At 41.2% G+C, this 17,637-nt stretch overlaps 1 protein-coding gene and 2 long non-coding RNA genes across 3 annotated transcripts; 2 read left to right on the forward strand and 1 right to left on the reverse strand.

The window, feature by feature from the left end:
- Nucleotides 1-750: 750 nt before the first annotated feature.
- LOC145421927 (uncharacterized) lies at nucleotides 751-4,067 on the forward strand. Its single transcript, XR_013903304.1, has 3 exons — nucleotides 751-1,074; nucleotides 2,408-2,523; nucleotides 3,522-4,067. It is a non-coding gene; the product is annotated as an uncharacterized LOC145421927 (long non-coding RNA).
- Nucleotides 4,068-4,767: 700 nt separating this feature from the next.
- On the reverse strand, nucleotides 4,768-6,987 carry LOC145421925 (uncharacterized). Its single transcript, XM_080292921.1, has one exon. It carries the CDS (start codon nucleotides 6,269-6,271, stop codon nucleotides 4,877-4,879), a length of 1,395 nt encoding a protein of 464 aa, XP_080149047.1. The 5' UTR covers nucleotides 6,272-6,987; the 3' UTR covers nucleotides 4,768-4,876.
- A 5,082-nt stretch (nucleotides 6,988-12,069) lies between these two features.
- Nucleotides 12,070-15,907, forward strand: LOC145421926 (uncharacterized). The gene is made up of 3 exons (XR_013903303.1): nucleotides 12,070-12,393; nucleotides 13,726-13,841; nucleotides 14,840-15,907. It is a non-coding gene; the product is annotated as an uncharacterized LOC145421926 (long non-coding RNA).
- Nucleotides 15,908-17,637: the final 1,730 nt, after the last annotated feature.

Raw genomic sequence — 17,637 nt, forward strand, 5'->3', positions numbered from 1 at the left:
GAAGCTTGGAATGCATTTCTTTCTCTTTTAACTCCTTTTGCCTTTTCTCTTTGAGAAGCTTTTCATTTTCTTGCAGTGTGCGATCAAGCCTTTTTTTGTCTACACTGTACATTAGCTCCATTTCTTGGAGATTGCTGTGCAGCCCTCTCTTCTTCATGCCATCTTGTTTCTTCTCTTGGACAAGTTTTTTATTTTGTTGCAGGGCTTCATCAAGCTTTCCTTGGAGCTCCTGGTTCTTTTTGTCCATGTCATGGAGATCTTGTTGTTTCTCCTCAATTATAGCTTCCTTTTCTTGAAGCTGGTATGACAACTTTTTTAGTTCAGCGCTCTTTCGCTCATTTTCCTCCATCAAGAACTTAATCTTCTCTGTGTTTCTGAGCGCTTCATCCTCCATTTCTTCCAAACGCTTTTCCTCTAGTTCCACTTGGTCACACCAAGGAAGAGAGGAAAGGGAAGAGTCTAGTGGCTCATCCCAGGGAAGAGCGTATGGGTCAACTTCTTGTCCCTTTGGATTTGTTTGAGACATGTTGGGTCTGGATACAGTTACAACTGCAAAGGATCCAAATATTTCAAAAGGCTTTTCTGGCGAACGGTTCAATGCTGCACACATCAAGGCTGCGAGAAACGGACTAAAAGTCGTTGCTCTTCACCCCTATTTATAGGTTTTAAGGGTCAACGGATCAAAGGAAAGAATGGTGGTAAGATTCTACGTGTGTGACGTCATAATTCTGTAAGGCAATGAGGTTGTCACGTGATATTTTTGGAGGAGGGCATTTTTCAACTTGGACAAATTATCAATAAAGTTTCAATCTCTGTTATTTTCCCCAAAAAACGTGTTGTCGCAATAATGTTTTCTACTGTAATATGTGCCAACAGATGGCGCAGTTTAAAGTTGGCTGTTACTCTGCCCAGGCTGCTACCATAGAAGAAGAATGTAGACCAATAGTACTTTGACGATGTCCGCTGATCGTTTCCGTGTAAATCTTAGCATTGCTTTAGCCGTCAAGCTAAAGGTTTAGCTTCATACTGCCATATTTTCAGAGTAACAAAATATTTAAACGGTCTCAGATCATGGTGAGTATTTGAAAAAATGTTTATTTAATGTGAAGCCTGTGATGTGGAAAGGTTAGCAAGCGTAATTTTGCCTATTGTGTTATACACGGGTGCTTACATCCGAGTAGTGTTGATCTTTTCTAAGGTCCATGGGTTTATCCAACGAGCAGCTAAGTCACCGTTATATCTGTAATTTTGTGTGCAACGTCTTAATGCAAAAAAAAAAAAAAATCAAATCCCAAATCAACGCAACGAAGCAAAGACTAAACAAAAAAACCCCACAATGCGTTTTTAAGCTCTCTCTGCGTTCACTGTCTCTGCAAGTGTCAAACTTCCTCGCTTTAGCTGATGCTAACCAACATTAGCGCTTACGGTTCGTATATAAACACAACTGTCAGCCCTTCACTTTTGGTGCCGACAACATTTTGAGCATTTTCTACAGTTTGTGAAATGGTCGCCATTGGCATTACATGCCAGTAGTGTTCGCTAATTGACTTTACCGGGGATTATATTTATTACAACGTTACTGCGCGGAAGTGATCATAGTGTATGTTTATGAACGTGAGTGGTAGGTGTTATTAGTGCGACTTTACCCTTAATTAGTTTTCCCACCGGAAGTAGAGTTGTTTATGCGACGTGATGGCTAGAGCAGTCCCAAACAATCGATCGCGTTTATTAACAGACCAATTCTCTCCAAGCTTTTAGGGTAAGCTAGACTAGAGATATGGTTGCAATAATACGAACAAGGGCGCAACAGCATATTGACAATGGCGAGAACTTTAATATTTACATTGTGTTAGTGCACCCATCGCTCCGCATCCTTAACGCTACATTGATGTCGAGAGTCTCTGACACAGCTGTGCTCTGCAGCACAGACACCCTGCTTATCTGTGATTCGGCCAGACTGGTGTTGAACTCCAAAGACATGCGCGGGGTTAGGTTAGTTGCTGTTGGTGTGAGTGGTTGTCTGAGTCTCTCTAATAACCCTCCAACAGACTGGCGACCTGTCCAGGGTGTACTTTTGCCCTATGACAGCTGGAATACAACCTGAATAAAATAAGTAGGAGAAAATGAATGATGTTTATGAACTGTAGTTAATGTAGTCAGACAATAAGTTACCGAGCAACAGGCCACAAGTCTTGGTGCAGAATCATACTAAGATTTAAAAAATAAAATGTTGGCACTGGTGTTTGAAACAGTATACTGTCAGTAAGACTGGAGCAACTGCACACATCTGGAAACTAATAACTAGAGTAGTTAAGTAACATTTTGTTACTGCATCCATTTAGCCAGGTATAATTAGCATGTCTACATTCATGTCATTTCTAATGTGGTCCTATGTGGTATGTTGTAGGACAGTGAAGTGTCTGACACTGACCATGTACCAGTGCCTGAGAACACTGGTAAGGAGGGGGAGAACGCACCTCTTTACTGTATTTGTCGGAAACCAGACATCAACTGCTTCATGATGTAAGTATATATCAGTTTTATATTTGCAGTACGTGCAGTAGGGGTGGGCGCTAGCTTCAGCAATGTTATCAGAGTTTGTTTTTTTTTAAATGAAGATCTTCTATTTCGAGAAAACTACCAATAAGGATATATGCACAGATCTAGAAAACAATACTGTAACATTTTATTGATGCTTGCAGTTTGGAGGAAGCAGTATTTGCAAGTGTAACTAAATTCCAGGCATTTTCCATCCTTCTTTTCCTATCAGCTTTTTTCTAGTTGTCAGTGTGAACCAAGGTGTCAGCAGCAGCATTATAGTGCAAAAGTAGTGACCCAGCATAGATCAAATGTAAGCACAAAAGTAGCCAAGGTAGTGTTTTTCCTGGAAATTTTAAGTGAAAGGATAAAGTAACTGCTTACCACTTTAGTTTAACAATGATTAATGAAATGTAACCGTGTAACTCATCAGCAGTCTGCACAGTATGGTCACATATTAAAACTGAAGAATATGTTGTACTTGTTGTAGTGTTTCATCATGGGTCCAGTTTTTACCCAGGTGCTTAAAGCCCTTCTTTACCCTCATGTAACACCAACAGTAATTTCCAACCACTATTTCCTGTTCCTGTCAGTCAAACAAACAGACGACAAACATCTTCTATAAACAGGAATAATGTCATTTTATCGGATTAGAAAACATCTAATCTAGCGTTGATATTACACTGCTGTTTAGTGTCTGGCTGATCTCAGTGTCACCAAAATATCTGCCCTACATGTCAAACAATGAGAGAACTTGAAACAGTAACATCACCTAGCAGCTTATTTTAATTAGTGCTAACGTTTTGTTTGCTGGCTAACATTGCTATTATTATAGTCACAGTTAATTGACTTTGAATAGCTTTATTTCAAAAGTAATTTTACAATTTCACAGCCATTTAGCTGTGTTAACTGTACATGCTGTAGGTCATAAGGCGTGCATGGATCATTTTTATAATCAGCCTCTTATCTTTTGTCCACCACAGGCTTTGCCATGATAAATTGGTCAGTTGACAACCAGGAGCCGTACACCTTAACCTCAGAGGCCAGGACATCCAGGGGCAGTGTGAACACGCACTTGCTTAAATGGGACGCAAGACGGACTATAGAGGGCCACCCCCTTGCCAGACAACCAAGTGCTGTCCCTGTCCACGGCCAGTGTGAGAAGGACTCTCACTAAAGTCAACCCACACAAAGCTGCTGGACCAGACAATATACCTGGACGCGTGCTCGGAGCCCGTGCTGACCAGCTGACTGATGTCCTAGCGGGCATCTTTAACATCTCCCTGAGTCAAGCTGTTGTGCCACAGTGCTTTAAAACCACCACCATCATACCTGTCCCCAGACCTTCCCAAAGCCTAATTCCACAATGATTGCCTGAGCCTATTCTTGTTAAATGATGAAAAACTCAAAGGCACGTTTGGGCAGTGGATCTGTGTGAAATCAGCAGCTTGCAAAACGAAATCAAAATGTGTGCTATTGATTCTAAAAATAGAAATCACAATAAAGTTCAACATTTACTAAAACCGCCATTCAGTCATCTGAGAGTCTTTACTCATGAAATTATAACGGTTAGATGAATGTATATGCAGTGATTTACTGATCAATGATAAAAGGGGAGATTTATGCAATAACGAAGACTGTCATGAAAAGTATTTGGCATCTGATCTCCTGTAACCTGCGGAGCTAAGCTGTTTTACCAGCTCTGCTCTCTGATTTTTCTTTTTTCTTTTATGAAAAAACACAAGTTGTCAAAGTTATTTGTTTGCAAATGTATTTCAGAAATATCGACATACTTTTTTTAATCAGCAGAAACTTTATGTCAGTAGTGCAAAAACCTGCACTGATCTGACCTCATTTCTTCCTCATCCTGATTCCTGACCTGGGAAGGGAGAGAAATATTTTTTTTGTTTGTCTTCTTGTTTTATTTAATTCCTTGTGGGATTTGGATCCAACACGTAAAGTATGCATATTATGCACACACACAAACACACATGCAGCTATTACCCATTTCTTGTATTCTTGAATAAAGACATTGATTTGACACATTTAATTAGCGGCCAATTGTTTTTATTGTTCAATTATTAAGAAAAAAGAAAAGGTGGGGGTGGGTGGGATGGAAAGTAAAGGGAGAGAGGAGAGAAAACCCCAACAATCCCCTCTGAGCAAGCACTAGGCGACAGTGGATAGGAAAAACTCCCTTTAAAGGAAGAAACCTATGACAGAACCAGGCTCTAGAGGGGGCAGTCAACTGTCGGGACTGGTTGGGGGGTGATTGTGAAAAGAGGGGAGGGAGATGGGGGAGGTGTTAGTAGTTAAGGGGAGGGGGGGGGGGGGGGAATTAAGCTGGAGCAGAGGTGGGGGAAGAAGAGGTGACATTGGCAGTAGTGAAAGAAGGAGTGTTCTTCCTCCAGAAGAAGCAGAAGCGTTTTTTCTTTTTCTTCAGCTGCTCTTCCACGAGCACCTTTTTCTCGAGGATGAGGATTTTCAGCTCCTCGATTGTTTCGGTGTTTTGCTTCTGCAGCTTGTTGCATTTTTTCTCCACTTCTTCTATTTCAGCTTGTTTTTCTTCCAACCTTTCTTTCAGCACTTTAGATGTTGCCTCCTGTTTCTCAAACTCCTGGAGAAGAAGTTTTTCTTCTCTCTGCTTACTGACCAGCTGTTCTCTCTCTTGAAGCAGGTCTTGATATTTGTGCAGTGTCTCTTCGAACTTTACCTGCAGCATCCTGTCGTTTACCTCCATGAGCTGGAGTTGGCACTCCATGTCTCCCTGCTTTCTGTCCAGCTGCTCTTTCTCTTGAAGGATTTCTTTATTCTGTCGCAGAGCTTCATCAAGCTTTCCTTGCAAGCTTTCATTTTGTTGCTTGATGCTCTGAAGATTGGAATCCATTTCTTTTTGTTTGATTTCTTGTTCCCTTTTCTCTTGGAGAAGCTTCTCATTTGCTTGCTCTGTGCGATCAAGCCTTTTTTTGTCTACACTGTACATTAGCTCCATGTCTTGGAGCTTGGAGTGCAGGCCTCTCTTCTTCGTGCTGTCTTGCATCTTCTCTTGGAGGAGTTTTCTATTTTGTCGCAGAGCTTGATCAAGCTTTCCTTGCAAGCTTTCAATGTGTTGCTTGATGCTCTGAAGCTTGGAATGCATTTCTTTCTCTTTTAACTCCTTTTGCCTTTTCTCTTTGAGAAGCTTTTCATTTTCTTGCAGTGTGCGATCAAGCCTTTTTTTGTCTACACTGTACATTAGCTCCATTTCTTGGAGATTGCTGTGCAGCCCTCTCTTCTTCATGCCATCTTGTTTCTTCTCTTGGACAAGTTTTTTATTTTGTTGCAGGGCTTCATCAAGCTTTCCTTGGAGCTCCTGGTTCTTTTTGTCCATGTCATGGAGATCTTGTTGTTTCTCCTCAATTATAGCTTCCTTTTCTTGAAGCTGGTATGACAACTTTTTTAGTTCAGCGCTCTTTCGCTCATTTTCCTCCATCAAGAACTTAATCTTCTCTGTGTTTCTGAGCGCTTCATCCTCCATTTCTTCCAAACGCTTTTCCTCTAGTTCCACTTGGTCACACCAAGGAAGAGAGGAAAGGGAAGAGTCTAGTGGCTCATCCCAGGGAAGAGCGTATGGGTCAACTTCTTGTCCCTTTGGATTTGTTTGAGACATGTTGGGTCTGGATACAGTTACAACTGCAAAGGATCCAAATATTTCAAAAGGCTTTTCTGGCGAACGGTTCAATGCTGCACACATCAAGGCTGCGAGAAACGGACTAAAAGTCGTTGCTCTTCACCCCTATTTATAGGTTTTAAGGGTCAACGGATCAAAGGAAAGAATGGTGGTAAGATTCTACGTGTGTGACGTCATAATTCTGTAAGGCAATGAGGTTGTCACGTGATATTTTTGGAGGAGGGCATTTTTCAACTTGGACAAATTATCAATAAAGTTTCAATCTCTGTTATTTTCCCCAAAAAACGTGTTGTCGCAATAATGTTTTCTACTGTAATATGTGCCAACAGATGGCGCAGTTTAAAGTTGGCTGTTACTCTGCCCAGGCTGCTACCATAGAAGAAGAATGTAGACCAATAGTACTTTGACGATGTCCGCTGATCGTTTCCGTGTAAATCTTAGCATTGCTTTAGCCGTCAAGCTAAAGGTTTAGCTTCATACTGCCATATTTGCAGAGTAACAAAATATTTAAACGGTCTCAGATCATGGTGAGTATTTGAAAAAATGTTTATTTAATGTGAAGCCTGTGATGTGGAAAGGTTAGCAAGCGTAATTTTGCCTATTGTGTTATACACGGGTGCTTACATCCGAGTAGTGTTGATCTTTTCTAAGGTCCATGGGTTTATCCAACGAGCAGCTAAGTCACCGTTATATCTGTAATTTTGTGTGCAACGTCTTAATGCAAAAAAAAAAAAATCAAATCCCAAATCAACGCAACGAAGCAAAGACTAAACAAAAAAACCCCACAATGCGTTTTTAAGCTCTCTCTGCGTTCACTGTCTCTGCAAGTGTCAAACTTCCTCGCTTTAGCTGATGCTAACCAACATTAGCGCTTACGGTTCGTATATAAACACAACTGTCAGCCCTTCACTTTTGGTGCCGACAACATTTTGAGCATTTTCTACAGTTTGTGAAATGGTCGCCATTGGCATTACATGCCAGTAGTGTTCGCTAATTGACTTTACCGGGGATTATATTTATTACAACGTTACTGCGCGGAAGTGATCATAGTGTATGTTTATGAACGTGAGTGGTAGGTGTTATTAGTGCGACTTTACCCTTAATTAGTTTTCCCACCGGAAGTAGAGTTGTTTATGCGACGTGATGGCTAGAGCAGTCCCAAACAATCGATCGCGTTTATTAACAGACCAATTCTCTCCAAGCTTTTAGGGTAAGCTAGACTAGAGATATGGTTGCAATAATACGAACAAGGGCGCAACAGCATATTGACAATGGCGAGAACTTTAATATTTACATTGTGTTAGTGCACCCATCGCTCCGCATCCTTAACGCTACATTGATGTCGAGAGTCTCTGACACAGCTGTGCTCTGCAGCACAGACACCCTGCTTATCTGTGATTCGGCCAGACTGGTGTTGAACTCCAAAGACATGCGCGGGGTTAGGTTAGTTGCTGTTGGTGTGAGTGGTTGTCTGAGTCTCTCTAATAACCCTCCAACAGACTGGCGACCTGTCCAGGGTGTACTTTTGCCCTATGACAGCTGGAATACAACCTGAATAAAATAAGTAGGAGAAAATGAATGATGTTTATGAACTGTAGTTAATGTAGTCAGACAATAAGTTACCGAGCAACAGGCCACAAGTCTTGGTGCAGAATCATACTAAGATTTAAAAAATAAAATGTTGGCACTGGTGTTTGAAACAGTATACTGTCAGTAAGACTGGAGCAACTGCACACATCTGGAAACTAATAACTAGAGTAGTTAAGTAACATTTTGTTACTGCATCCATTTAGCCAGGTATAATTAGCATGTCTACATTCATGTCATTTCTAATGTGGTCCTATGTGGTATGTTGTAGGACAGTGAAGTGTCTGACACTGACCATGTACCAGTGCCTGAGAACACTGGTAAGGAGGGGGAGAACGCACCTCTTTACTGTATTTGTCGGAAACCAGACATCAACTGCTTCATGATGTAAGTATATATCAGTTTTATATTTGCAGTACGTGCAGTAGGGGTGGGCGCTAGCTTCAGCAATGTTATCAGAGTTTGGTTTTTTTTAAATGAAGATCTTCTATTTCGAGAAAACTACCAATAAGGATATATGCACAGATCTAGAAAACAATACTGTAACATTTTATTGATGCTTGCAGTTTGGAGGAAGCAGTATTTGCAAGTGTAACTAAATTCCAGGCATTTTCCATCCTTCTTTTCCTATCAGCTTTTTTCTAGTTGTCAGTGTGAACCAAGGTGTCAGCAGCAGCATTATAGTGCAAAAGTAGTGACCCAGCATAGATCAAATGTAAGCACAAAAGTAGCCAAGGTAGTGTTTTTCCTGGAAATTTTAAGTGAAAGGATAAAGTAACTGCTTACCACTTTAGTTTAACAATGATTAATGAAATGTAACCGTGTAACTCATCAGCAGTCTGCACAGTATGGTCACATATTAAAACTGAAGAATATGTTGTACTTGTTGTAGTGTTTCATCATGGGTCCAGTTTTTACCCAGGTGCTTAAAGCCCTTCTTTACCCTCATGTAACACCAACAGTAATTTCCAACCACTATTTCCTGTTCCTGTCAGTCAAACAAACAGACGACAAACATCTTCTATAAACAGGAATAATGTCATTTTATCGGATTAGAAAACATCTAATCTAGCGTTGATATTACACTGCTGTTTAGTGTCTGGCTGATCTCAGTGTCACCAAAATATCTGCCCTACATGTCAAACAATGAGAGAACTTGAAACAGTAACATCACCTAGCAGCTTATTTTAATTAGTGCTAACGTTTTGTTTGCTGGCTAACATTGCTATTATTATAGTCACAGTTAATTGACTTTGAATAGCTTTATTTCAAAAGTAATTTTACAATTTCACAGCCATTTAGCTGTGTTAACTGTACATGCTGTAGGTCATAAGGCGTGCATGGATCATTTTTATAATCAGCCTCTTATCTTTTGTCCACCACAGGCTTTGCCATGATAAATTGGTCAGTTGACAACCAGGAGCCGTACACCTTAACCTCAGAGGCCAGGACATCCAGGGGCAGTGTGAACACGCACTTGCTTAAATGGGACGCAAGACGGACTATAGAGGGCCACCCCCTTGCCAGACAACCAAGTGCTGTCCCTGTCCACGGCCAGTGTGAGAAGGACTCTCACTAAAGTCAACCCACACAAAGCTGCTGGACCAGACAATATACCTGGACGCGTGCTCGGAGCCCGTGCTGACCAGCTGACTGATGTCCTAGCGGGCATCTTTAACATCTCCCTGAGTCAAGCTGTTGTGCCACAGTGCTTTAAAACCACCACCATCATACCTGTCCCCAGACCTTCCCAAAGCCTAATTCCACAATGATTGCCTGAGCCTATTCTTGTTAAATGATGAAAAACTCAAAGGCACGTTTGGGCAGTGGATCTGTGTGAAATCAGCAGCTTGCAAAACGAAATCAAAATGTGTGCTATTGATTCTAAAAATAGAAATCACAATAAAGTTCAACATTTACTAAAACCGCCATTCAGTCATCTGAGAGTCTTTACTCATGAAATTATAACGGTTAGATGAATGTATATGCAGTGATTTACTAATCAATGATAAAAGGGGAGATTTATGCAGTAACGAAGACTGTCATGAAAAGTATTTGGCATCTGATCTCCTGTAACCTGCGGAGCTAAGCTGTTTTACCAGCTCTGCTCTCTGATTTTTCTTTTTTCTTTTATGAAAAAACACAAGTTGTCAAAGTTATTTGTTTGCAAATGTATTTCAGAAATATCGACATACTTTTTTTAATCAGCAGAAACTTTATGTCAGTAGTGCAAAAACCTGCACTGATCTGACCTCATTTCTTCCTCATCCTGATTCCTGACCTGGGAAGGGAGAGAACTATTTGTTTTTGTTTGTCTTCTTGTTTTATTTAATTCCTTGTGGGATTTGGATCCAACACGTAAAGTATGCATATTATGCACACACACAAACACACATGCAGCTATTACCCATTTCTTGTATTCTTGAATAAAGACATTGATTTGACACATTTAATTAGCGGCCAATTGTTTTTATTGTTCAATTATTAAGAAAAAAGAAAAGGTGGGGGTGGGTGGGATGGAAAGTAAAGGGAGAGAGGAGAGAAAACCCCAACAATCCCCTCTGAGCAAGCACTAGGCGACAGTGGATAGGAAAAACTCCCTTTAAAGGAAGAAACCTATGACAGAACCAGGCTCTAGAGGGGGCAGTCAACTGTCGGGACTGGTTGGGGGGTGATTGTGAAAAGAGGGGAGGGAGATGGGGGAGGTGTTAGTAGTTAAGGGGAGGGGGGGGGGGGGAATTAAGCTGGAGCAGAGGTGGGGGAAGAAGAGGTGACATTGGCAGTAGTGAAAGAAGGAGTGTTCTTCCTCCAGAAGAAGCAGAAGCGTTTTTTCTTTTTCTTCAGCTGCTCTTCCACGAGCACCTTTTTCTCGAGGATGAGGATTTTCAGCTCCTCGATTGTTTCGGTGTTTTGCTTCTGCAGCTTGTTGCATTTTTTCTCCACTTCTTCTATTTCAGCTTGTTTTTCTTCCAACCTTTCTTTCAGCACTTTAGATGTTGCCTCCTGTTTCTCAAACTCCTGGAGAAGAAGTTTTTCTTCTCTCTGCTTACTGACCAGCTGTTCTCTCTCTTGAAGCAGGTCTTGATATTTGTGCAGTGTCTCTTCGAACTTTACCTGCAGCATCCTGTCGTTTACCTCCATGAGCTGGAGTTGGCACTCCATGTCTCCCTGCTTTCTGTCCAGCTGCTCTTTCTCTTGAAGGATTTCTTTATTCTGTCGCAGAGCTTCATCAAGCTTTCCTTGCAAGCTTTCATTTTGTTGCTTGATGCTCTGAAGATTGGAATCCATTTCTTTTTGTTTGATTTCTTGTTCCCTTTTCTCTTGGAGAAGCTTCTCATTTGCTTGCTCTGTGCGATCAAGCCTTTTTTTGTCTACACTGTACATTAGCTCCATGTCTCGGAGCTTGGAGTGCAGGCCTCTCTTCTTCGTGCTGTCTTGCATCTTCTCTTGGAGGAGTTTTCTATTTTGTCGCAGAGCTTGATCAAGCTTTCCTTGCAAGCTTTCAATGTGTTGCTTGATGCTCTGAAGCTTGGAATGCATTTCTTTCTCTTTTAACTCCTTTTGCCTTTTCTCTTTGAGAAGCTTTTCATTTTCTTGCAGTGTGCGATCAAGCCTTTTTTTGTCTACACTGTACATTAGCTCCATTTCTTGGAGATTGCTGTGCAGCCCTCTCTTCTTCATGCCATCTTGTTTCTTCTCTTGGACAAGTTTTTTATTTTGTTGCAGGGCTTCATCAAGCTTTCCTTGGAGCTCCTGGTTCTTTTTGTCCATGTCATGGAGATCTTGTTGTTTCTCCTCAATTATAGCTTCCTTTTCTTGAAGCTGGTATGACAACTTTTTTAGTTCAGCGCTCTTTCGCTCATTTTCCTCCATCAAGAACTTAATCTTCTCTGTGTTTCTGAGCGCTTCATCCTCCATTTCTTCCAAACGCTTTTCCTCTAGTTCCACTTGGTCACACCAAGGAAGAGAGGAAAGGGAAGAGTCTAGTGGCTCATCCCAGGGAAGAGCGTATGGGTCAACTTCTTGTCCCTTTGGATTTGTTTGAGACATGTTGGGTCTGGATACAGTTACAACTGCAAAGGATCCAAATATTTCAAAAGGCTTTTCTGGCGAACGGTTCAATGCTGCACACATCAAGGCTGCGAGAAACGGACTAAAAGTCGTTGCTCTTCACCCCTATTTATAGGTTTTAAGGGTCAACGGATCAAAGGAAAGAATGGTGGTAAGATTCTACGTGTGTGACGTCATAATTCTGTAAGGCAATGAGGTTGTCACGTGATATTTTTGGAGGAGGGCATTTTTCAACTTGGACAAATTATCAATAAAGTTTCAATCTCTGTTATTTTCCCCAAAAAACGTGTTGTCGCAATAATGTTTTCTACTGTAATATGTGCCAACAGATGGCGCAGTTTAAAGTTGGCTGTTACTCTGCCCAGGCTGCTACCATAGAAGAAGAATGTAGACCAATAGTACTTTGACGATGTCCGCTGATCGTTTCCGTGTAAATCTTAGCATTGCTTTAGCCGTCAAGCTAAAGGTTTAGCTTCATACTGCCATATTTTCAGAGTAACAAAATATTTAAACGGTCTCAGATCATGGTGAGTATTTGAAAAAATGTTTATTTAATGTGAAGCCTGTGATGTGGAAAGGTTAGCAAGCGTAATTTTGCCTATTGTGTTATACACGGGTGCTTACATCCGAGTAGTGTTGATCTTTTCTAAGGTCCATGGGTTTATCCAACGAGCAGCTAAGTCACCGTTATATCTGTAATTTTGTGTGCAACGTCTTAATGCAAAAAAAAAAAAAATCAAATCCCAAATCAACGCAACGAAGCAAAGACTAAACAAAAAAACCCCACAATGCGTTTTTAAGCTCTCTCTGCGTTCACTGTCTCTGCAAGTGTCAAACTTCCTCGCTTTAGCTGATGCTAACCAACATTAGCGCTTACGGTTCGTATATAAACACAACTGTCAGCCCTTCACTTTTGGTGCCGACAACATTTTGAGCATTTTCTACAGTTTGTGAAATGGTCGCCATTGGCATTACATGCCAGTAGTGTTCGCTAATTGACTTTACCGGGGATTATATTTATTACAACGTTACTGCGCGGAAGTGATCATAGTGTATGTTTATGAACGTGAGTGGTAGGTGTTATTAGTGCGACTTTACCCTTAATTAGTTTTCCCACCGGAAGTAGAGTTGTTTATGCGACGTGATGGCTAGAGCAGTCCCAAACAATCGATCGCGTTTATTAACAGACCAATTCTCTCCAAGCTTTTAGGGTAAGCTAGACTAGAGATATGGTTGCAATAATACGAACAAGGGCGCAACAGCATATTGACAATGGCGAGAACTTTAATATTTACATTGTGTTAGTGCACCCATCGCTCCGCATCCTTAACGCTACATTGATGTCGAGAGTCTCTGACACAGCTGTGCTCTGCAGCACAGACACCCTGCTTATCTGTGATTCGGCCAGACTGGTGTTGAACTCCAAAGACATGCGCGGGGTTAGGTTAGTTGCTGTTGGTGTGAGTGGTTGTCTGAGTCTCTCTAATAACCCTCCAACAGACTGGCGACCTGTCCAGGGTGTACTTTTGCCCTATGACAGCTGGAATACAACCTGAATAAAATAAGTAGGAGAAAATGAATGATGTTTATGAACTGTAGTTAATGTAGTCAGACAATAAGTTACCGAGCAACAGGCCACAAGTCTTGGTGCAGAATCATACTAAGATTTAAAAAATAAAATGTTGGCACTGGTGTTTGAAACAGTATACTGTCAGTAAGACTGGAGCAACTGCACACATCTGGAAACTAATAACTAGAGTAGTTAAGTAACATTTTGTTACTGCATCCATTTAGCCAGGTATAATTAGCATGTCTACATTCATGTCATTTCTAATGTGGTCCTATGTGGTATGTTGTAGGACAGTGAAGTGTCTGACACTGACCATGTACCAGTGCCTGAGAACACTGGTAAGGAGGGGGAGAACGCACCTCTTTACTGTATTTGTCGGAAACCAGACATCAACTGCTTCATGATGTAAGTATATATCAGTTTTATATTTGCAGTACGTGCAGTAGGGGTGGGCGCTAGCTTCAGCAATGTTATCAGAGTTTGGTTTTTTTTAAATGAAGATCTTCTATTTCGAGAAAACTACCAATAAGGATATATGCACAGATCTAGAAAACAATACTGTAACATTTTATTGATGCTTGCAGTTTGGAGGAAGCAGTATTTGCAAGTGTAACTAAATTCCAGGCATTTTCCATCCTTCTTTTCCTATCAGCTTTTTTCTAGTTGTCAGTGTGAACCAAGGTGTCAGCAGCAGCATTATAGTGCAAAAGTAGTGACCCAGCATAGATCAAATGTAAGCACAAAAGTAGCCAAGGTAGTGTTTTTCCTGGAAATTTTAAGTGAAAGGATAAAGTAACTGCTTACCACTTTAGTTTAACAATGATTAATGAAATGTAACCGTGTAACTCATCAGCAGTCTGCACAGTATGGTCACATATTAAAACTGAAGAATATGTTGTACTTGTTGTAGTGTTTCATCATGGGTCCAGTTTTTACCCAGGTGCTTAAAGCCCTTCTTTGCCCTCATGTAACACCAACAGTAATTTCCAACCACTATTTCCTGTTCCTGTCAGTCAAACAAACAGACGACAAACATCTTCTATAAACAGGAATAATGTCATTTTATCGGATTAGAAAACATCTAATCTAGCGTTGATATTACACTGCTGTTTAGTGTCTGGCTGATCTCAGTGTCACCAAAATATCTGCCCTACATGTCAAACAATGAGAGAACTTGAAACAGTAACATCACCTAGCAGCTTATTTTAATTAGTGCTAACGTTTTGTTTGCTGGCTAACATTGCTATTATTATAGTCACAGTTAATTGACTTTGAATAGCTTTATTTCAAAAGTAATTTTACAATTTCACAGCCATTTAGCTGTGTTAACTGTACATGCTGTAGGTCATAAGGCGTGCATGGATCATTTTTATAATCAGCCTCTTATCTTTTGTCCACCACAGGCTTTGCCATGATAAATTGGTCAGTTGACAACCAGGAGCCGTACACCTTAACCTCAGAGGCCAGGACATCCAGGGGCAGTGTGAACACGCACTTGCTTAAATGGGACGCAAGACGGACTATAGAGGGCCACCCCCTTGCCAGACAACCAAGTGCTGTCCCTGTCCACGGCCAGTGTGAGAAGGACTCTCACTAAAGTCAACCCACACAAAGCTGCTGGACCAGACAATATACCTGGACGCGTGCTCGGAGCCCGTGCTGACCAGCTGACTGATGTCCTAGCGGGCATCTTTAACATCTCCCTGAGTCAAGCTGTTGTGCCACAGTGCTTTAAAACCACCACCATCATACCTGTCCCCAGACCTTCCCAAAGCCTAATTCCACAATGATTGCCTGAGCCTATTCTTGTTAAATGATGAAAAACTCAAAGGCACGTTTGGGCAGTGGATCTGTGTGAAATCAGCAGCTTGCAAAACGAAATCAAAATGTGTGCTATTGATTCTAAAAATAGAAATCACAATAAAGTTCAACATTTACTAAAACCGCCATTCAGTCATCTGAGAGTCTTTACTCATGAAATTATAACGGTTAGATGAATGTATATGCAGTGATTTACTGATCAATGATAAAAGGGGAGATTTATGCAGTAACGAAGACTGTCATGAAAAGTATTTGGCATCTGATCTCCTGTAACCTGCGGAGCTAAGCTGTTTTACCAGCTCTGCTCTCTGATTTTTCTTTTTTCTTTTATGAAAAAACACAAGTTGTCAAAGTTATTTGTTTGCAAATGTATTTCAGAAATATCGACATACTTTTTTTAATCAGCAGAAACTTTATGTCAGTAGTGCAAAAACCTGCACTGATCTGACCTCATTTCTTCCTCATCCTGATTCCTGACCTGGGAAGGGAGAGAACTATTTGTTTTTGTTTGTCTTCTTGTTTTATTTAATTCCTTGTGGGATTTGGATCCAACACGTAAAGTATGCATATTATGCACACACACAAACACACATGCAGCTATTACCCATTTCTTGTATTCTTGAATAAAGACATTGATTTGACACATTTAATTAGCGGCCAATTGTTTTTATTGTTCAATTATTAAGAAAAAAGAAAAGGTGGGGGTGGGTGGGATGGAAAGTAAAGGGAGAGAGGAGAGAAAACCCCAACAATCCCCTCTGAGCAAGCACTAGGCGACAGTGGATAGGAAAAACTCCCTTTAAAGGAAGAAACCTATGACAGAACCAGGCTCTAGAGGGGGCAGTCAACTGTCGGGACTGGTTGGGGGGTGATTGTGAAAAGAGGGGAGGGAGATGGGGGAGGTGTTAGTAGTTAAGGGGAGGGGGGGGGGGGGGAATTAAGCTGGAGCAGAGGTGGGGGAAGAAGAGGTGACATTGGCAGTAGTGAAAGAAGGAGTGTTCTTCCTCCAGAAGAAGCAGAAGCGTTTTTTCTTTTTCTTCAGCTGCTCTTCCACGAGCACCTTTTTCTCGAGGATGAGGATTTTCAGCTCCTCGATTGTTTCGGTGTTTTGCTTCTGCAGCTTGTTGCATTTTTTCTCCACTTCTTCTATTTCAGCTTGTTTTTCTTCCAACCTTTCTTTCAGCACTTTAGATGTTGCCTCCTGTTTCTCAAACTCCTGGAGAAGAAGTTTTTCTTCTCTCTGCTTACTGACCAGCTGTTCTCTCTCTTGAAGCAGGTCTTGATATTTGTGCAGTGTCTCTTCGAACTTTACCTGCAGCATCCTGTCGTTTACCTCCATGAGCTGGAGTTGGCACTCCATGTCTCCCTGCTTTCTGTCCAGCTGCTCTTTCTCTTGAAGGATTTCTTTATTCTGTCGCAGAGCTTCATCAAGCTTTCCTTGCAAGCTTTCATTTTGTTGCTTGATGCTCTGAAGATTGGAATCCATTTCTTTTTGTTTGATTTCTTGTTCCCTTTTCTCTTGGAGAAGCTTCTCATTTGCTTGCTCTGTGCGATCAAGCCTTTTTTTGTCTACACTGTACATTAGCTCCATGTCTCGGAGCTTGGAGTGCAGGCCTCTCTTCTTCGTGCTGTCTTGCATCTTCTCTTGGAGGAGTTTTCTATTTTGTCGCAGAGCTTGATCAAGCTTTCCTTGCAAGCTTTCAATGTGTTGCTTGATGCTCTGAAGCTTGGAATGCATTTCTTTCTCTTTTAACTCCTTTTGCCTTTTCTCTTTGAGAAGCTTTTCATTTTCTTGCAGTGTGCGATCAAGCCTTTTTTTGTCTACACTGTACATTAGCTCCATTTCTTGGAGATTGCTGTGCAGCCCTCTCTTCTTCATGCCATCTTGTTTCTTCTCTTGGACAAGTTTTTTATTTTGTTGCAGGGCTTCATCAAGCTTTCCTTGGAGCTCCTGGTTCTTTTTGTCCATGTCATGGAGATCTTGTTGTTTCTCCTCAATTATAGCTTCCTTTTCTTGAAGCTGGTATGACAACTTTTTTAGTTCAGCGCTCTTTCGCTCATTTTCCTCCATCAAGAACTTAATCTTCTCTGTGTTTCTGAGCGCTTCATCCTCCATTTCTTCCAAACGCTTTTCCTCTAGTTCCACTTGGTCACACCAAGGAAGAGAGGAAAGGGAAGAGTCTAGTGGCTCATCCCAGGGAAGAGCGTATGGGTCAACTTCTTGTCCCTTTGGATTTGTTTGAGACATGTTGGGTCTGGATACAGTTACAACTGCAAAGGATCCAAATATTTCAAAAGGCTTTTCTGGCGAACGGTTCAATGCTGCACACATCAAGGCTGCGAGAAACGGACTAAAAGTCGTTGCTCTTCACCCCTATTT

The sequence above is a fragment of the Astatotilapia calliptera genome, chromosome 18 (assembly GCF_964374335.1).
Source record: "Astatotilapia calliptera chromosome 18, fAstCal68.1, whole genome shotgun sequence".
In the NCBI taxonomy this organism is placed as follows: Eukaryota; Metazoa; Chordata; class Actinopteri; order Cichliformes; family Cichlidae; genus Astatotilapia; species Astatotilapia calliptera.

Coding starts and splice junctions, on each gene's coding strand:
- LOC145421925 (XM_080292921.1), bottom strand. CDS start 6,271: ATGTGTGCAGCATTGAACCGTTCGCCAGAAAAGCCTTTTGAAATATTT.